Source organism: Uloborus diversus, chromosome 3 (assembly GCF_026930045.1).
Source record: "Uloborus diversus isolate 005 chromosome 3, Udiv.v.3.1, whole genome shotgun sequence".
NCBI classification, from domain to species: Eukaryota; Metazoa; Arthropoda; class Arachnida; order Araneae; family Uloboridae; genus Uloborus; species Uloborus diversus.
Window position 1 is genome coordinate 196,030,339 of NC_072733.1, and position 22,262 is coordinate 196,052,600.

Genomic DNA, 22,262 nt, shown 5'->3' on the forward strand with positions numbered 1-22,262 from the left:
CTGGTTTAACCGGTTGTCCTTTCCAAACGCAGTCCCAATCTTCATATATTTTCTTTTTAACTGAATGTCTTCTAGTGATGCTTTTTATTTGGCAACAATACTAATCCAAAACAAAATTCCGCCATGCGCTGAGCAGACGGCGTAAATTTTAATTATTTTTACTCAATCGTTTTTTATTGTGTCTGCAATGTGTATTTTTCCCAAGATTTCGGCTGTTCTAAGCATATTGTAAAAGATATTGTGTATTATACATGTGATGTTTGAAAGGTTTAATTGAACGAATAGGTATATGTTTGCTTACTTCTAAATATTTAAAGACGAACCAGTAAAATCGGGCAGAAATGGATAATGACGAATATGCCATAAGCAAAGTATGTTGCATTTTCTTCTCAAGCAAGCTCCAATTTGTTACATTGTAACTGAAAATAACTCTTTACTCTTTTAACAGACTAAATGTTCTGATTTTAAACTATATTTTCCAAATTGGTACAAACGTTTACTTTTTTGATGGTATTTTGAAAACTTATGAAATGTCAGACTTATTTCTCCTATTTATGCATCTAAAAAATGCCTTGAACTGAAGTTGGTTATCCCATAGCAAGGTGGGTGAAAAAGTAGGACAAAACAGGGACGTGAAGTCTAGCAGCTTCGCTACTTACTAATTTTTTTAAAAATCGTGAAATTTCTTTAGGTGTTTCTTGAACTTTTATTTGCGTGGGAAATTTAAATTGAAATTCACTTTTTCAGAGAGAATTTTGCTAGATCCTCAAGATTTTTAGAGAAAAAACACGTGATGAACTACTCCTGATTAAAACAACCTATTATTTATTAAAATTTTTATCTCAGTTATTTAATGTGTACAGAACATTTCAATAGTAGAAAAATTGAATCTAGCATATTATGGGGAAATTTTGACAGAACCTTAACTATTAGTATATCACATTATATTTGCAGTTATAATTACAATCCTTATCTTACCTAGGACATTCATTGCTTAAGTTTTTCAAACATTGCAAACATCTACCAACTTCATCTAGAATACTTTGTATCTCTTCTGTGTAACAAGGATCAGATAAAGGAATCCATCTCTGGACCTAACATAAAAGCCATGTGTACTGCTGAAAATTGTAACTGAAGGAGAGGTCAGGTCTTAACTGGGGGGGGGGGGGGGGTCTTCGCTTGAAGTAGATGTTTTATTATTTTTATGGAGGGAGGAGGCTCGCCGACCAAACTGACAAGATGCTCCCCCCTTGCTGTCGACTGCAATGCGAATGCTATGATTTAGTGGACTAGAGGGAAGAAATATTACCCTGGACAAAATATTACTGAGAGATTTTGTGTCTAAATCATCCCATTCTCTACTTTTCTATCATAAAGTTTTGTTCAGTAAAAGGGGGGGGGGGAGGTAAGAATTGCTCAATTTAAAGTTTTAAGAGCTTTCCTTAGTGAAATTTTAAGAAGGGAAAAAAGTATTTTATGATATTTTTCGAGTTTTCTAATGATGTAAACAGTTATAAAAATGCATAGCAAAAATAAGCTCGTCAATAATCATGGGGAGTGTAAGATCAAGGCCCTTTTTGCCTCTTTCTTTACTGACGCCTATGGATCTCTTTTCTCTGCACACACCCCACCACTTAACTGCAAGCCTTAGGTTGCCTATATGTCTCTGGTAAAAATGCTGTTACCAATATCTGCACTAGTGTGCTAGGTTCACATTGCACCCAGCTGTGCGGGGGGCCCACTACGCCCCCCCCCCCCCGAATGGTGAAAGCTAAGGCTTGCAGCTAAGTGGTGGGGTGTGGGTGGAGAAAAGTGTGCTGGTTCACATATTAAGGGGTAAACTCCCAGCTGGGATAACACCCAGCACGGGGACCTTCCTTGGCGCAACAAGTGCCAAGATATCCGTAGTCGCCAAACTACCATTGACCTCGATATCCAGCCATGTGGTGGGCCCGCTTTGAGAACCCCATGGACGGTGAAACCTAAGGCTAAAAGCTAAGAGGTGGGGTGTTATGGAGAAAAGTGGTTTGTCACTGACCCTATTCAATGATCTAACCTCTAACTGAATTGAGCAAAATCAAACTCTGGATCAAAGGATTTTTATCAAACTGTACGTAAAAGGAGACGCTGTTTTCTATGTTTCGAAATTTATACAGAAACTGAAAATAACTATTATCTCATGAATGCGAAAATACTAGTGTGAAAATGTCATTTTGCCTAATGTAAGATGATTTGATATTAGGAGGGGCTGAAGCACCCTAGCCTCTCCCTTGGATCTGTTAGTGGTTACAACAAGCTATGATTATAGTAAACTCATTAAGTAATTAGTCCCTTCTTTGAATTATAGTTTTTTTATTATTCTGTTATTGATTTCATTGCATAAACAGTCTTGCATAATATAGACGAACTCGCGAACAGCGTTCTCGCAGAAAAATTTTGGCTCTGCAAAAATCTTTTTCACCTGCTAACGTTAATTTAAAAAAAAAAGAAATTTTTTTAAAGAGAATTTAAAAAATAATCCCAGTTTATTTCTATTAAAGCCTTTCTCCAAAAGCCTTTTCAAGCACATGTGTGAAAAAAATAATGGTTTTGGAAGTTTTCTTCAGTTGGTGAAAAATAAGCACTACCTATGTGTTATTGCAAAAAAAAAAATAAAAAAAAATAAAAAGAATTAAATTATTTAAAGTACTTTTTTTTGTCTCTTTCATATTTGAATATAAATTTAATTCTTTATTCAAGGGTGAGTTAGGCAAAATAATTATTTGCAGAAAATTTTCCAGTTGGAATTTGTGTTCGCAGTAAACTTTTCATTTTATCTAAGTCTGCATAGACATAATTAATCTATTCATCGTACTTAATCTGTAACGGGACGCGTGATCTAACAGAACTCTCAAAAATGAATTCCACCACCCCTATTTCATATTTAGTCTGATTGAATGGTTTTTCCAATAGCTTTTTATTTTGTGACCTTGAACACCCCCTTGCTTATCGGTATCTTTTGGCAAATAGATCTGGTTTAAATTTCATTGTATTCTGGAGGAGTGGTCTGTGTAACCAAACCTCTCCTTGAGTATTACAAATGTCGGCTGTTATTTACATAGCTCTTATGTTAGGATCACAGAGATGGATTTATTTATCTGATCCCCATTATATGGAAGAGATACAAAATATTCTAGATAAGAGTGAGAATTGTTTGAAATGTTCCTGAAAATTATGCAATGAATGTTCTAGGGGGTAATGAGGGTTGAATTATTCCTGGAAATACGACATATTATACTAATACTTAAGGGGTTGCCAAAATTTTCCCGTAATGTTATATAATCCCTTTTGTGGTATTAAAATTGTCTGTATATATTAAATAACTAAAATTAAATCCTTAGTAAATATAATATATTCCTATTTATTACGAGAAAAAATTTTAAGGCTCTAGTAAACTTTCCTCGGAAAAGGTATATTTCAACTAAAAAAATCAAAGTATCTTTTTCCTGCAAATAAAATTTCAAAGAACATCTATGAGAAATAACAGGAATACATCTTAATTATTACACAATTTTGAAAAAAATTGGAAAATACTACGGTCTCTGGGACCTCATGCTCTGTCCTACTTTTTCACCCCCCCTGTTACAGGTTTAAGATTTTTATGCAATGCAAGTTGAATTCTCCGCAATCACTAGCACCCAAAATGTTTACTATATTTTTTACAGCAATGCTCTATTTCTTCACAACCAGAAAACAAGTGTTGTTTGGGACTTGACTAAAGGAAAAAAAAAACTCTTAATTTTTTTCATAAATTTTATTCTGCTTTATGCCTCCCAGTCGCCTAGGGGACATTTGTCTTTAGTATGGTGGATCTTGCAAGTTTTCCTTAAACCTTTTTAGTGTCTTTTATTGTAAAATGAGTAAGCTCTGTAATTTTGCCAAACAAAATGCTTTTCAATGCTTGTACACTTTATAATTCCAGTTTGTTTGCACTGTATTTCATATTCATTCATTTATTCTGACCAACTCACTGGTTTCTATTTTAATTGTATAGGTTCATATTTTAACTTTAAATATTCATATGAGGCAGTAAGAAGCAAAAGGATGTAAGTGCCAAAATAAAAATTTGGAGATAACCAGTACAAATGGCAGGTGAACCTTTTAAGGTCGATCCTAGGGTGTCGGCCGCCCGCATGCAAAGACCTAATGTGTCGCCCCGAAGAGCAATTTGCATGTTTTGACTATACTTAACGTCCATATAAATCTTTCTTCAAATTTCTGTATCGAGTTCTGATTAAAAAAAAAAAAAACAGAAGAAGGATAATTTATGTAAAAAGGAATAAAAGTTGTATAGTAAGAAACTTCTTAGGTACAATTTATATCTTAGAAGAAAGTAATAGATACTAAAATTTACTAGTTGTAAAAACGCATTTTATAGTCTGTCTTTGGTGACATTAGAGGAAGGACGGAGGAAGGAGAATTGGGATTGGGGGGAGGGGTGGAGGGATCGCCCCCGGAAATATTCACCATTGGCACATGAAAAATAGCTGTACTTAATCTTTGGTTGTGTTAGGTTGCAAGGACAAAAGAGTCGGGAACATTCAAGGTAAATAGAGAAATTTTCAATATTGAAGTCAAAAATCGCAATTTTAGGAAATTTTTCAAGACTTGAGGGAAAAGTGATTTTGGAGTTATTTCCTAAAATTCTTTCGAAATTAATGTCAATTTGCAGCTATTTTTTGTGACCTTAGCTTAGGAAAGATTGGCTTCCTGAAAATTTTCTGAAACAGAAGTTTATGCAATTTTGGGTTATCTTTGCTGACGTTGCTGGAGGGAGAGAGATTCGGTCGTCTTCTATCAAAAGTTTTTGAAATTGAAGTAAAACCCAAATTTAGGCTGTCTTTGGATGGTAGGGGGTCTGGCATCTTTCCTCCGGTAATTTATCTGCACTATATTGTTTCAAAAACACACTCTTGGCTATATTTGGACACAATAGGGGAAACGGGAAAATATTCCGAACTGAAATATTTTTCGTAACTAAAATCCATTTTAGGCTATTTTAATGAAGGAAGGGTTTTGGTGCTTCCAAGCAGATATTTCTAGAAGTGCAATTTTGTACTATCTTTGGTGATGTTAAGGAAACTGGGAAACTTCAGCGGATCTTTCTGAATATTTTTCGATATTAATATCTGAAAAATACAACTAAAGATTTTTCTCCACACCTAGGCGATTGATGGGAGATGCCGGATTCCCTAGCGTCGTGAAAATTTACGTAAGCCATCCGGAATTTTTTAGAAATTGAAGTCCCAAAATCGTATTTTAGGTATTGTTTGATAAGGATGGGATCGAGCGGACGGGGGTTCAGTGTGCCCTCACGAATTGTTTTTTGAAACTGAAGTCAATTTCAGGCTAGTTTAAGCAGGAAGGGTTTGAAAAGCTCAAAGGAACCGTCTAAAAAACGAAATTTTGAGCTATAGTGATAACGTTGGAGAAAAGGGGAATCCGGGGCATTTCCCTGAAAGTTCTTCGAAACTGATGATTGAAAATCGTAATTTTAGTTTGTTTTTGAATACGTTGAGGGAGGGGGGATTAGAGGCCTCTCTAGAGACGCTAATTCAGACAATCATTGGTTGTAATGTTAGGGAATGGATTTCAGGGCCCTCTACGGCAAAAATTTCAAAAGAGAAATTCGAAAAATGCCGTTGAGCAATTTTTGATGACGTTAGGAAGGGCTGTCCCCCGAAAAGACATCTTGGATTTTGGAGCCATCATTTTTAGGCTATGTTTGTTTAAATTAAGGTAGAAAAGGTGAATAAAAGTCTTAATAGGATCCTTATGATCGGTGGTTCAACCAGCGAAATGTTCCAAAATTAAAGTCCTAAAAACGCAGTTTGGAGCCTTCTTTAGTCTCGTCAAGGAGGTCACACTTAAATTTGTAACCCGGGGCATGGGCCCTGTCCTCCTACCTGATCTGAAACCGGGGAGTTCATTCGTGATTTTAATTAGAAAAAATTCCTTTAAAGGAGAAAAATTAAAAATTTTAGTTCATTGATCATATACGTTTGATTCTCAGGGGAATCGTAATTTTCCATTGTTTGTCCAGTCTCCACGACTGTTGAACACAGAATTTGTTATTTGAAATGCTTACGAAACTATCTTAACAGTATAGTTTTTTTTAAATATAAAATATGTCTTCATTGTTTAGGGTCAATAAAAGCTTGGGGGGGGGGGGGTGCTGGGGGTAAGTATTAGTAGCCGTTAGAAGGCCCCCTTTCATGCTTATGCTTGAGAGGGGGGGATTTACGTCATTGCCCTTCCCCTGTATCCATGCCTGATTACCGGTTCTGTCACATATTTTGCAACCAAATGAAGCATGTGTGTAAAGAGTTGATATTAATGGATAATGGACCAACACAATGTGCTATAACATTCCATTTTTCTTAATATGCTATGCTGTTGGAAAATCGGCACTTACTTTGATAATTGAACATTTAAAATTCAGCATATTTATTCGACTTATTATAAGTTATCTTGTGAGAAATTCTTTAGGAACTTTGCTTGGTTAAAAGAATTATATGATGCGGCTTGTGGCTGCCAGTGTGCATTGTACACGCTGTGTGGACATTGCACACTTGCTAGGATCAGCCCTGTGAACCTCCCTTCAGTTTTTAGGCAAGAGATAGTAGGTATTAGTAGCCCTGGTAGGTGCTGCTATCAAGCATGATTTAGAAAAAAAAAAAATAGATATAAAAGCTTACCTTGGATGGGAACACATATTTTACTCAAAACTTGAAAATGTCCATTTACATCCCTTTGCTTCTCATTGCCTCAAATATAGTTAGAGTATGCCATGAGATTTAAAGTTATTTTAAAATGTTTAACAAATATAAATTATCACACCTTTTCATATCCTTGTTATGAAACATGAAATGATATCAGTTTTAAAGCATTGTGTACTATTATTATCGCAATTATATCTTGTTCCTATTATCTCAAATGTATTTATTTTCAGTTTTATATGTCAATATATTATTGTAAAAAAAATCAAATTTTTTGGAATCAGTTGATGAGTAATGATTTTTTTTTTTACAGATGAAAGATTTTTTGTCTATATATAATAAAATGGCGGAGACTTGCTTTAATCATTGCATTGACAACTTTAACTGCCGTCAATTAACTGCTTTTGAGGTGAGGTGTTTTTATTTTTATAATTTTAAACCTTTCTGATAAAAGCAGCACAGATGTTGAAGAATTCAACTACCATATTTTCCTGCGTATAATTTACGTCTTTGTATAATTTGCAGATAATCCAATGTAAAAAAAAATGGAAGTTTTGATTTAATGTAAAATTTTAGCAACTAAATTAAAAATTGGAAGAAGTAATAACTTTTGATGTACAATCAAAATTAATCTAAAGAGTAATGATTCCTTTTTGAAGTCATGATTGTATTACCCTAATTACTTAAAGACAAAGGAGCAAACAATCTAATCTTATGCAAATGAAGGCTTTGTCCATAACTGCATGTTGTTTATTTTAGCCTGAATTGCTTAAGAGGAAAATTAAAAAAAAAAAAAAAACCTATAGGCAGCGAAAGACACAGATGCTATGTAAAATCAACAACATACAGGCAGCAGTAAAGATCTCTTGGTGAATCCTACTGTAAACATTGAGATTCAGTGCGTTGCTGTTGAGAGAAAAAAGGAAAACACAGATTATCCTCCGTAGTCTGCACCTCATTAACTTTATGCTTTAACAGATAATCAGCAGCTTATATACAGGAAAATATGGTATATTTTTGTTCTCTTAATTTATTGTTTTTACTTTAATTTAGATGTCTTTCAATTACAGGGCTGTTAGAATTAAACTTTCTTCATAATTTCTGTTCCCATGGTCCTACACTTTTATACAACAGTTTCCATTTGAAATACACTATGTCATGCAGCAAAAATTTACTTGAACTTGCTGATTCACATGTGATAATATTTTGTGTTTTCTCTATTGACCTGATTCTTTAAGAATTAATTTAGCTAAAAAGAGCAAGGGCTAAAAATAAGCGGGTAAAGAGAGTCAGATGTGATAAAACCTTGATTGACCAACTATTTGTTGGTGAAAGTTTCACCTAATACTGGTTTGATGCTAGAGTGAATATGGGGAGGGCATCACACAACATCAATGTTGTATCATGATGGAGGTTAAATTTGTGCAATTTTAAGGATGACAAATACTTTTGGTGAAGCCTGGTATTTAGAGCCATTATAACTCATGCAACACCCTGTGTGGCCTTTTGAGCTGGGGAAATTTAATTATGAAAACCCTTTTTACATGGAAATTTGAAAGTCTTTATTTTATATTTTATGGTGAATTTTACCAACTTGTTTTAAAGGAGTACCTTTTTCTTATATGAAAATGGACAATATGGCAATGTGTAATTTTAAGTATTTGGTACGGATTCAGAAAAATTAATTAGAGCAAAGGCTAGCATATATACTGCCGTGGGCAAATAAATGGCAGTATCTGTAGAGATGAGTTTTCGATATATTTGAAGAAATGCGTGTTGGATTCAATACTAACAATAGGGAATGGTTGGAATTATACGCTTTTTTCGTGCTTTTTTTTCAGTGGCACCAAATAAGCAAGCTTGTACAATAAAGCTAACATACAATAGATGACAAAAATGTAAAAAAATTAAATTTGCAGTTACTGCCCTTTACCTACCCTCGACAGTATAACATTGACAGGAATCCTACGAGGTTTTTTGCTTTTGCTAATTCTGGGAAAGATCGAAATTGTCAAATTGAGAACTGTATCTCATCAGTTGACATAACCGAGACACAAGCTATTATACATCTTGAGGATTTTGTGTTTTTCAGGGAGGATATTTTATTCATACTTGGTTTAGATAACCATTCATTTTAAGGAGTACTCACCAGGAAACCATATAGTAGTGTAAAAATGAAAAAACCTAAAAGAGCAATAAAAAGAGCCTAGTAAAACATGTTTTTGGTCCCATAAATTATTCACCCTCGTGATCTCGTTATCAAAGTACAAAGTCGTGAAGCATGCTAAAATTTTAAGAAAAGTCGCCAAATTTAGCAAGTTTCGGTTAGTAATGGAAGAACTGGAGAAGCACTTTTCACATGCTTTGTAGACGGATGTCTTGCCACATGCAGATGGTGAGTCCCTTGGTGTATTCCATATAATGGGGGCACAAGGGCAAAAAATTTATGCTTAAAAAATGTCTCAATACAGTCGGATCCCGCTACAACATGATCCGACTTACAGGAAGTGGCTATAACGTGAGTTTTTCATGAATAATGATTTTTTTTATAGCTGATGCAAATTGCTCTCCTGCAAAATGAATTTATTTTGGGGAAGAAGCGGTGAAGCGTTAGAATGGGCTTCGTTGGCACTAAATATTGGTTTCGTGAATGGACTTTTATCCCTTTAGTACATTTAATTAGTTTAAACAGCGCTTTATTTTAGTTTATACAAATAACCGTTTCCATTTTAACTTTTTTTTTTCATTCTGCATACAAACGTAGATAAAATAGAATGGCTCCCAAACGAGCTCTTTTATCTAAAGTTGGCGAAATTGGAAAGTTGTTTTTTTGGAAATTGTTTTTTTCTGACAATGCAAGAAAAGTTGAAGATTCTCGATATGCTTGAACAGTTATCAAGTGCTTCGAAGGTTGCACAACAATTAGGTATGAGTTAATCTTCGATGCGAACAATTAAAATTCCAAGAAAAGGAAATTTGTAGAAGTTCAGTTTCAATACTGAAGCTCGCAGAGTAGTGTCTGAGCAAAATACAAACATCACGAAAATAGAAGCTGCTCTTTCATTGTGGTTAAACAGGCCAGAAATAGGGGTGTTTCCACACTGCATAAACCATCATTTTCATCATTTTAAAAATTATAACTAAGTTTACCATATCTACTGTTCAGTGCAATTATAATGCAGTAATGTACTTAATGTAAGTACCCTACTGTTTTAATTTGTGTATCTCATTGGTCATTGATTTTGGGCTTCATAATAGTAATTTATGTTTAATAGTAACGCTTTTTCTAAAATACAGTAAAAAGTCGGTTCTTTATATAAGGTATAGTAATATATAGTTAAGAAATGGTCTGAAACATGAGGAGTTTTCATACATGTCTGAAATAATTGTATATTCCTATTCAAATTTACAACTGACTACAACTGTATTTATGTCGAGGACTGCATACTAAGTGCCTTGCCTCCATTATTTTATATACCGATAGATGGCAGTACCATCACCAGATCGAACAGTTAATGAGAATTTAGAACTAGTCCAGGAGCTAATAGCTACCTGGTGCTAGCAACCCCAGAGGTATCGTTTCACTTGGAGGACATTGATCGGGCTACCACGGCACCAATTGTATATGCTTGTAAAAAAATTCTAATCATACGTTGTTCTACAACGCAAAATTTTGACTTGAAGGAGGGGTCTTGGAACGCAACCCTCGCTCATGTTGGGATTCAACTGTATGCTCTTTTGATTACTACCGAGTTGATCTTTTTTGCATTATTATAAAATTTGTAAAGTTTCCTGGTTAGATGAATTCGTCATGAAGAATTCGTTCTAGTTCTGAAAATATATTTTACCTGCAAGAGTGTAAACAGTCACAAGTGCTGCTGTCAGGGTTGTAGTTTTGGCTAAACAAAACTGATTTTAGCTATGCCGGCCAAAGCTGGATTTTACTACCAAAGAGCTGGCCGTAACTGTATTGCATAAAAGAACACAAATATGTGTGTATGTATAATTTATATGCATAATGTGACACCTTTTAATGCATAAATAAAGGAAATAGGATGTTTATACATCAAAATTGAAGTAATTTTTAAAACTGATTTAGTGATTCTAATTCAACTTTTTTAATGTAATTAACTAATAATATTAAAAATTGTTCCTGAAAGACAAAGGATACTAGTTTATTAGGAATATAAAACAGCCTGCAATATAAATAAACTAATAGCTATTTTTCACTAAAATTGTAACGTGTTCAATTTATTAAAAAATAAGAAATGTTCTTAAAACAAACTTGAAATTCATTTTGCGTGCATGAGACTATGAAACAAGAGTATATGTGCTAATTTACCCTATTTGACACATACTTTAAAAACGTTATCACATATTTCTGCTGTGTTGTGATCACCTTTTTGGAACACACAGTAATTTATTACTTGCATAGAGTAAAATTAACTGTTTACTTAAAAAATGAATAGTGACTGATTATGGGATTGCTATTTCAAATTACTTTTAAGTATGTACTCATTTACATGAAATACACCGCCAGCTCAGTCAATTCCAGTCGAGGACTGCAATTGACTGAATTATTAAAATGGTTTTCCTTAAAATGTCCTTAAAATGGTTTTCCACCTCCAGCTCAGTCACTCCTATGCCGGGCTGATGAGTGCTATTAAGCACAAAACTACAGTCCTCAGCTGGAATTGACTGAAATGGCAGTGTATTTCATGTATTTCTGCCTTAGTCCTGGCTATAGGGAGGTAAGTTACTGAATATGTACTCATTTAGTTTTCGTTTTAAACTTTATTCTTTCCTATATCCGCCTCTAATGGACAAAACTGATTTTATCAAGCTGGTTTTAACCAGTTTTATCCATGGTTAAATCCACCACTGGCTGAAACTCATACAACCCTGGCTGCTGTCCAATTTCATTTCAAGACACTAATAAATGGCAACTCTTCTATATCTATGGGCATATTCTTCAAAAAGTAATATTGCTGTCATATGCATTGTACATAGTGATTGCAATACCGGTATACCGATATTTTGAGTTACTTTACAATTTCATAATACCAGTATTTGCTGAGGTAAAATACCTGTATTTTTGGCATTAACTGAAAATAATAAATTTAGCATATTAGATATATATTGTTATTTTAAAAGTGCATACCTTTTTCAAATGAAACATTATCAAAATCAATCTGTTGATGATACTTAAGCACAAAAAAAAAAAAAAAAAAAAAAAAAAAAGAATCTTAATGAATGAAGATTTTTCATGCCTTTATGTGCACCATGTTTTTATTTTTTAAATATCCTTGATTACTCATTAGCCTTTTTGTAAAAGTTAATTTCAAGTGTAATTACAAATGAAGGGCCACTGGGAAGAATGATCATAGTCCACCATGCTGAAATTTCCCTCATTACGTTTTTGAGCTTGAAATCTCAAATTGTTTCCAAGTTAGCCTCATTCTTCCTGTTAAAACTCACTCACTATGATGATTCTTGCCTGAATAATATTTCTCTTGAATACTGTCTGTAATAATCTACGTGTTCCCATAGGTTAACCAGAGTTCTTTTAGAAAAATGGACTTTGATCGTTCTGCCCTGTAGCCCTTCAAATGTATTTGTGCCATGAATTACATGCTTCAACCATCAGTAGCAACTATATTTTATGACATAAATTTTTTACATTTTACTCAACTATACTGAATTTTGAGAAAACCTTTCTTTTTCCCCGTAACAAATGTCGCAGGTATTGGAGTGCTGTTCTCTCTCACTATTTTACTGTATATTTGGTGAGATAACACTTATCAATTATATAGAACCTTAAAAATTTACATAAAGGAAAGGCATAATCAACTGGAACATATTTTCAGGTATTTACACAATTGTAAAGAATTTTGCAAAGAAAATGAAAAGGGTAAATAGAAACTAACAAAAAGGTCAAGTTTAGTTAAGCTCATCATAAATTTAAAACCAGAGTTTATAAGATACAAACACAAGCCTATCCTGATCAAGAAAAAATTGTTGAAAATGATGTTAATATTCAAAAAGAATTGTCTCTCAAAGAGAAATTACTACTGGGCATGTTGACAAAAAAAAAAATTTGCTGCACACTATAGAAAAGAAACATGCGTATTATTAACAGTACCACCGACCAGCAGGAATTCAGAAAGAGTATTTTCAACTGCAGAAAATTGCTACCCTAAAACGAGTTCCAGGCTTAGTGACACTTCAATATATGCATTATTTTTCTTATTTTCATTGATTTCTTATTATAACCTTTGTTCCTTTATTTCATATTTGTTTACCATAAAGTTTTTTAAATGATGAACTTTTTGCACAAAACTATGAAATAACGCACATAAACAATATATTTTTTATCATTTATTGAGAAATTCCAAATATCAGTATTCCGGTATCACATTTTAAAAATACGGAATACCGGTATTGCAATCCCTAATTGTACAGCAAAAACTTTAAGGAATAATTCATTTGATAATATTTTTTAATTTCATCAAGAATCTATCCATTTAAACTGGCTAACAATTTTGATAATGATTTTTATTTTAATATCTTTTTGGTACTTTATTTTTTACTTACTTTTTTTTTTTAGCAGTAGCACTTACAAAGAAAAAAACCCCGTACAAATACAAAAGTGACGACCAGCAACAGGCTCTGGGCCCAGCTAGACTGGTCCTAGTCAATTTACAATCCCCAGTGAAGATCAATGGCCCTCTTAAAACTATCTACTCCTTTGCTAATTACCACCTCTTCCGGTAAGCTGTTCCAAGGTTCCACTACCCTGCTATAATAATAATTTTTCCTACTCTCCGTGTTAGCCTGAGATTTAAATAGCTTAAAACAATGACCCTTTGTCCTGTTTTCAGTGCTAAACTTCAACCCCGTAACATCTTTCATATTAATAAATTTAAACAACTGAATCATGTCCCCTCGGTCTCTTCTTTGCTCAAGACTACATTTTTAGCCTTCTAAGCCTGGAATCATAGTCTAAATGAGAAAGTCCACTTATTAGCCTTAACGCCGCCTTTGAACCCTTTCCAATACATTAATATCTTTCTTAAGATAAGGAGACCAACACTGAACAGCATACTCCAAATGAGGTCTTACCAAACTTTTATATAAGGACAGAAGAACTTCTTTAGATTTGTTTGAAATAGATCTATCGATAAACCCAAGCATCTTATTGGCTTTGTTACTAGCTATGCTACACTGTTGGATGAACTTTAAATCCTGACTTATTAAGACGCCCAGATCAGTAACTTTTTCTGCCTGACTAATGACTGAACCTTGCAAATAATAACTTGTACACTTATTTCCATGTCCTAAATGTAGCACTTGACATTTCCCAACATTAACATCCATACCCCATTTATCAGCCCACTCCGTAATATGATCTAGATCCTCTTGCAGCTGATTTGCTTGTTCTTCATTTTCTACACTCCCCATAACTTTGACATCATCAGCAAAACAATTCATGTTCCCAGAAATATTTTTATAAATATTGTTCATAAAAACAGTGAACAAAACAGGCCCTAACACTGATCCTTGAGGAACCCTGCTTAAAACCTCACTCCAATTAGAATAATTTCCCCTTATAACTACCCTTTGTTTCCTTCCATTCAGCCAGTTTTTTACCCAAATGAAAGTTTTCCCTCCTATTCCTATATCAGTTGATTTGCTAAGTAGAGCAGCATGTGGTACCTTATCGAAAGCTTTTTGAAAATCAATGTAGACAACATTTACAGGCTTCTTATTGTCCAAAGCCATGGTAACTTTGTCATAGAAATGTAATAAATTAGTTGCACAAGATTTTTACCTTTCCTGAAACCATATAGGATCTAGACTAGATTATTAGTCTCTAAAAAATTTACTATCTTAATTTTTATCCATGTTTCAAAAATTTTGCAAACCACCGAAGTTAGCCTCACAGGTCTATAATTACCTGCACTCCCTTTAGACCCTTTCTTGAAGAGTGGTGTAATGTTAGCCAGCTTCCAGTCCTCTGGCACTGTCCCCAAGTTATAAGACGCATTGAAAATATTTGCAATTACATCTGCTAATTCCTCTGCACATTCAACTAAAATTTTTGAATAAATATTATCTGTTCCCGGAGCCTTAGTCTCTTTAATTTTTTTCAAGTGAAGTAAAACGTCATCCCTGGAAAATACAAAGTCCTCAAGATGTACTATAGCTTGTGTCTTGTTGATGTCAACTGTTGAGATACAGTTATTGTTAAAAACACTCGAAAAAAAGTTATTAAGAATATTAGCAATATCACTATCGTCCTGAATTAAAATTCCGTGCTCATCAACCAGTGGCCCAATATGACTATTTCGAACTTTCCCCGAATTAACGTATGCAAAAAACCTCTTGGGATTCCTGTTTATGTTATCTGCCAGTCTTTGCTCCAACTCTCTTTTCTGAATCCGTACCAAATACTTAAATTTATGCCTTGCCTTATGATATTGGAGCCTATCTGCACTGTGACCAGTTTCTTTAAACCTATGAAAAGCGGCTTGCTTGTAATTTAGAGCATCTTTAGTTTCCCTGGAGAACCACATCGGCCAAATTTTAGTGTTGACACCCTTTCTCCTAAAGGGAACATGGTCCCCAACCGTTTTCGCTAGATATTCCTTAAACTCTGCCCACTGAAGATTCACATCGCTATTGTCCAATCCTGAAGAAAAAACTGCTTTCAAACTCTGCCTCAGTGCCACGGAATCAGTATTTCTGAAATTGGGCACAAACCTGAAATTCTCTACTATGTGCATATTAAATTTAATCCCAAACCTAATACTTTTATGGGCACTATCTCCAATATGTTCCCCTACATCAAAAACAAAAGTTTTGATTTGTATTTAAATCTGCCCTTTTATATAAAAAGATATATATATATAATCATACCTTCTTTGAAATTACAAAATAAAATGGTATCTTTTCATCCTAACTACTTGTGGTAGAGAAAAACTGAATCCTCCATACCCTGAATAATAATGGTAAGGATTTTCTGGATACTCATAAGTTGCGATCTTGGTGTCATCAATGTTCCCTCTTTCATGTCTCTCAATGGAAATCTACGAATGTCGCCAGGTTGACCCTCCACCCCCCATCTTTTAGCATAGGGTCCCACTAATTTAAATTTAGTGATGAGATAAATAAAAGAGAACCTTCGTGGTGTTAAAATAGTTGAAATTATGTATGAAAAAGTAGAATAAAGTTTTAAAAAATTATTTTTTTTCTGAAAATTTTTGAAAGAAAATGCAGTCTGAGTATTATTCCTAGCACTCTCTGCTGAAAAAAAAGACAGAAAAAAAAACCCCACGCTATTAACTGGTGAATTAGTTCCTCTGATAGAAAAAAAATTAGTTTTCAGTGAAGTAATAGCTATTGAAATTTGAGAGAATATCAAAAAAAGTAAAAGTTATTCTTGTAAACGTAATGTTGTAGTTAGGGCTGGTGGGAAAATTGCTAAAAAATACAGATATGTTTATTACATGAAAATTACTTTTGCATCGAACACTCAAGTCTATCCGGAAGGTAAAAGAATAAAGTCAAACCTAAAAGTTCAGTGAATCAATAGCTACAGTAAGACATTTTTTACAAGATGAATCCAGTTTGTGTCTCGGGAAAAAAATTGTGGAGACGCTTTAATCATTGCATTGACAACTTTAACTGCCGTCAGTTAACTCCTTTTGAGATGAGGTGTTTTTTTTTTTAAAGTAACACTAATGAATTACTAACAAAGAATATATTTCTCAATGATACCTTGGAAAACCTTCATCATGAATTTTTGTATTGCTACCTACATTTCAAGATTAGTTACTTTTTTTTTGTTTCAAGCTTCGTCCATTTTGGGTACTTACTCACTGACAGTACCTATAGCAGTCAGTTTACTACTAAGTCAACACCTCATGAACAAGTGCAACCAATATGTTTCAGTGGTCACTTAGATATACAGTGAAGCACGGTTTATAAGTTTCTGAAGGGACTGTATGAAAAAAGTGTACAAATGGAAAAAACGTATAGCAGGATGCATTAATCTGTATTAAACTCTGCAGGGACTAAATAAAAACCGTATAAATGATAAAAATGTATAAAAGAAACGCATAAATGGTGCTTCACTGTATTTGATTTGTGTGGAATTAAATTACTTTTATATGATGAAACTTTCCCCCTATTCTGTATCTAAGCTGATTACTAGTTTACAATTTATCTAATGCCAGTAGATATTAATTTTCTTATATTACCTAAGACCGTAACCCAGGGCTCGAAAATTATTTTGCCCGACTTGCCCGCAGCATGTAATTTTTATTTTTTTACTAAGCATTGAAGAATTTAATGACGACTTATTATGTGCTATTTATTTAAACTTTTTATGTTTTATATTGAAATAATTCTTGATTCAGATGTAAAGCTGTTAAATTAAGTTTTTGTCTGATAAATGCTATACAACAAATTCAAATATTTTTGTTATTATATGATAAAAAAAACTGAGCATGTAAAAATTTTATTCGGGCATATATTTTTTAGACGAACATTATGCCCAACAGGGCATGGAAAATTTTAAAGATATTTTTAGCCCTGCCCTAACCAGACTTATCTCAAGGAGAGTTTTACCAAACACATTTCTTGTGAAATCTATTAATCTACACGATGAGGAAAATTTGATTTCATTTTTATATTCTTTTTGTTTTTCATACAATACGTTATTTAAATGAGGGGCTACTGCTTTATGGGCACTGGCGTGAGCAAAGGAAAAAGATGTCATGTCCGTTAAATAAACGAAAAAATAATGTTATGTGTACACTACATAACTTCACCCCTGTTAAATATTTGATGTCAACAACTCAAAACAATGGGTGCATGCACTCATTTACACGCATTCGATTAATTCATATTTTTGACACTTAAAAATTACGCTAAAAATAGAGCTTGGCTCTTTCAATTGTATTTTTGTTTGCGTCAGTTATTAAAAATCTAAAGGAAAATGCTGTACTGTTTTGTAAGAAATGATGTTTACAATAGCTACAGTAAAAAATAAATACTGTAGATAAAGCTCCGAGCTTGTACAATTCTTCAATAATAATTTCATTTTCCAAGTGAGATTAAAAATAAATAAATAAAAAAGATAAATGAATAAAAAATAAAATAGTGATAATAATTTTTCAGCAAAAAAGTGTAATAAAAAGAAATTTTTGGAACTGGTTAAAAAAATTTCGAAGGAGGGTTTGAAACGTAAAAACCCACCATTTAAATACGCCCACGACATTTGCCTCTGTGACTTAAAGCTCAACTCTGTGAACAAGGTAATTTTTATTTTTTTAATTAGTGACTAAAATAATTGGAATTTAGCTGGGCCATTTTTTATGGATACTTCTAAGTAACAGTTTCATTTAAGAATGAAAAAAAGATAAGGTTTTGATATTGAGAAATATTTTTGCTTAAAAGTAACACATTCTGGAGAATGACCCATATATGATTTAAACCAGGGCTGTCCCAAGAGAGGACGGCGCCCAGGGCAAAAAATTTCTGCCCCCCCCCCCTTCTCCCAGAATAGGGTCGTATAATGGAAAATTTTTATATCAATTATTACATAATCAAACATGTACAAGTGTTACTTGTATAACACGGTACTTGTACTACAGGGTTTCAATATCAAACAGAACAAAATTTGTGATTATCATAACACTGACTCGACATTACACGGTTATAAAAGATAATTTCACATTAAACGGTTTTGGTGTATCAAGATGTAAAAAAAAATTGAAACTTGTCAAATGAGAAATAAAAATAATGTAGCAAGCAATAAAATAATGGGGTTGTTTTCTTCAGTCAAAAGTACTATTTTTTGTCACTGAAATTGAAAGAGTAAGCAAAAAAAAAAAAAAAAAAGGAGCGAGAAAAAACTTTTATTTTCCCACCGTTCAATTTTAAATTAATTTTTTAAAATGTCCGATTTTGAGAATAAGGCATGTTCTTTATGATATCACAAATGATGTACTTTGGGACATCTGTCTACCGCATTTTGATAAACAAGAAGCAAATTAAATATTGCACTCTACGCTTGCTATCAACCATATCGTTGGGAGTACACGTGAGTAAAGATGCAAATTGAATATTGCGCTGTGAATGGCATTTCATCATTTGTGATGTCATGTGCAGAAGTGTAAAAAATGAAATTGCAACGTTTAAAATAATTGTTGCCAAATATGAAGTAATACATTTAATGGTTCTAAGTGGCTAAATGTTCGCAACCACTGATTTAAAATATGCCTTTATTTTACTCAAAATCTTTCTTTTGTCACTTACTCTCTTTGCTGCTCTCTACATCATATATTCCCTTTTTTCACTATTTACAGATTCTGAATTGTACGTAGATTAAAAGGTACTAAATTAAAAATGAGGTAAGCTAAAGGAGTATTGTCATCAACTCAGAATGAATTATTTTTGCATAATTTGTAATTTTTATGCATAATTTGCAAATTTTCTTTTGTTTTCATTCGGTAAAAGATTAAAGTGTAAAATTGTTTTAATTATTTCTTTCAGGAATCATGCATTGAAAAGTGTACTGCTAAAGCTTTAGGTGTTAATCAACGTTTAATGATGGCATATATAGATATACAGCCAGAAATTGTAAACAAAAGGACTGAAGAAATTCAAAATCAGCAGAGAAATCTGGAGAAGAGTAGTTGAAACATGCTCTGAATTTGATTTCCTAACTCATACCCTGAAAGTTTTACTTAAATTCTGAGGAAATGAAACTAAAAAAAATCATAAACTCATATATTATTAAATGGATCATTCACATGAAAAGTCACTTTGATCTTATTTCAGTTCAGAAAATTAAAGTTGGTGGAATCAGATGAAACTTTTTATAGAAATAGATATATGGAAGGGCTTTATGAAAAGAATATTTGTCCTGAAAAGTGTTTTGATGACCTTCACTTAAGCGTGAGGAAATGACGAATTCATTAAAATTGGATTCTAGTAGTTATGCCTAACTGATATTTGAGTTTAGTCACATACAAATATTCTCAAATGTGGGAATAACTTATGATTGTTCAGTTTGTGTGCATTATCTTACTTTATTTTTCTATAAAAATAGATGTGAGAGAATGACGGATGCATAAACCTTATTTGGTTTTATGCTTTCATATAGATTCCAAGTAAAAACTTCTAAAAATTTAAAGATACAAATATGCTGCAATATTTTTCTGGGTTTCCAACTGTAAGTTACTACACTTTTTGCAAAAAAAAAAAAAAAAAAAAAATCGTTGCAATTTTGGGAAGGAAATTGACTGTTGTAAGAAATGACTAACACTGGGAACAAACTTAAAAATAAATACTTCCACTAATTTTTCACGAAAATGTTATTTTAAATGAACTTTTATATAAATCCTTCAATGTTTTGAAATAAATACCACAAAAATAGGAACTTACTGTTTGCTTTGAAATAATTTTTGCTTATTTTTTACTCACAGTAGGGACAAGTGAGGGAATGAAATTGGATAATTTAGACATACAATAAAGATTTTTATTATAAAATATAGAAACTTTACTTTTAATTATCTTCTTAAACTCTATCCTGAAAAGTACTTTAAGCTCTAAAATTATGAATGAGTCGTACAATATTTGTAAATTATAACAAGGACACACGTTTCTGTGAAAATGACCCAAATGCATGAGTTTATAGTTATTTAGTTGTTTCATTTATGTTCACAAACAAAAATTTCTTTTGCTAAGATGGTTTTAATATTTTTGCTTTTTTAAGGAATTTAGGTGATGTTTTAGGCTTTTTCCGGTTTTTACCTTAGAACTCTATGAATATGATTCAGTAACACTTGAGTTGTCCCACACATACTCATATGTTTTTAATTAGTCCGATCAACTAAGACATAAAAATAGTGATCAAATAACAAAAATTCAGACAGAGTCGAATTTTTTGTAGAGACCTTGGGTTTACCATTACAAATAAAGTGCCAAAAATCCCCATCTATCCCATGTGTGCTAAAAAACTTATTCAGGGTCAAAGGTCAAAATTTTAGGTTTTTTTTCTCAAAAACCAAGTTTTATCGAAAAAGTACCTCTGCCCAAAGTTGTAGATATCAAAATTCTCTATAAAAATAGTCCTTATGATTTTTTCTCAAAGACCAACCATTTCCCAGACATTGGGTACTCTAAAAAAAAAAGCCAGTCACTTACAGAATCCCCTCTACTCGCATGGGCTTGAATAACATTGGCTATTCTAGTCTGTGTGGCGTCGTTCACGTACCTACATCTTTTAGTGTTAAATGTGCAGTTCGAGTGAATAAACGTATTTATTACAAGAGTCTACTGTTGTTAGTGCTGATCAATATTTAAAAATTAAAATGTCATAACTTTGCTTTGTTTGCATAAACTTTTGACTAAAGGTGAAACTGTTGTCGTCAGTCATGGAATGCCAACTTTATTCGATGCAAGTGTTGCGAGAAGTGACGAGTTTGCTGATTATTTAAGAAGTTAAAAGTCCGGTACAATTCACGTGGATTTCAGAAAGTCATACACACAGAAAAGTTCAATCTCTGCAGCAAAAATTAATTTTAAATAAAAAAAACCCTCCTTCGAAAAACACCAAGGAACTAAGAAGCAAAAAATAACCGATTACACTTACATACTGTTTCCTACCCAAAACTAGAAATGAAATTTATTTTACAATTCCAGTACAAAAATCAACTTAACTGAACACCCAATTATAAAATAAACACTGATTTAAATTACTATACGATGAATTATTTTAAATACCTAACTAACTATATACGATCTCTTAATTTTTAATAACCTTTAGAAGTAGGGGCCTGCTATTAACTACTATCTAACGTAACTGACAACCCATCGAATCCTGAATTAAACACCAATTTAACTATACACGAAATTAGTCTTTGAATCTAAGTTATTTTTTGCTTTTTAATTCCTTGGTGTTTTTTGAAGGCGTTTTTTTCTTTAAAAGTAATTTATTTTTTGCTTTTTAGTGCTGTAAATATAAAATAACTTCGTAGGATAAAGTATGTGGTACATGACGGTAAGGCCTTTCTTGCGCGCATGTCGAGTAAGAAAACGTCGAGCACATGACTCTGAAAATAACTAAACTGAGCATGATGGAAAAAAAAATAGACCATAGCGTCTCGGAGATTTCTGACGACTGTGAAGAAAGGCTTTTTCAAATGCGCACTATGTACAAAACAATTTTGTCTTTATTATTAGTTATACTTTGTCAAAGTTTGCTTTCCGAAAGCGAATGCACAAGTCACTAAAAATACAACAGAAATCGCTTGAATTTAAAATTGTAAATTATATTTCACAACAATACGTATCACATAACCCTTGATAAAGCTGTCATAGATTTAGGAAAAAAGAACTTTGCAAGAAGACATATACATAGCTCTAAGCAGAGTCAAGACTTGAAGTAATAGCTTGATCTGAGTTAGAACCCTTTAAACTTTTAACTAAACT

The 22,262-nt window shown here is 32.9% G+C and overlaps 1 protein-coding gene across 1 annotated transcript; it reads left to right on the forward strand.

The window, feature by feature from the left end:
- The first annotated feature begins 117 nt into the window (after window positions 1-117).
- Window positions 118-21,400, forward strand: LOC129218496 (mitochondrial import inner membrane translocase subunit Tim10 B-like). Its single transcript, XM_054852782.1, has 3 exons — window positions 118-371; window positions 7,072-7,167; window positions 19,320-21,400. The coding sequence occupies exons 1-3, from the start codon at window positions 342-344 to the stop codon at window positions 19,464-19,466; spliced, it is 273 nt and encodes a 90-aa protein (XP_054708757.1). The 5' UTR covers window positions 118-341; the 3' UTR covers window positions 19,467-21,400.
- Window positions 21,401-22,262: the final 862 nt, after the last annotated feature.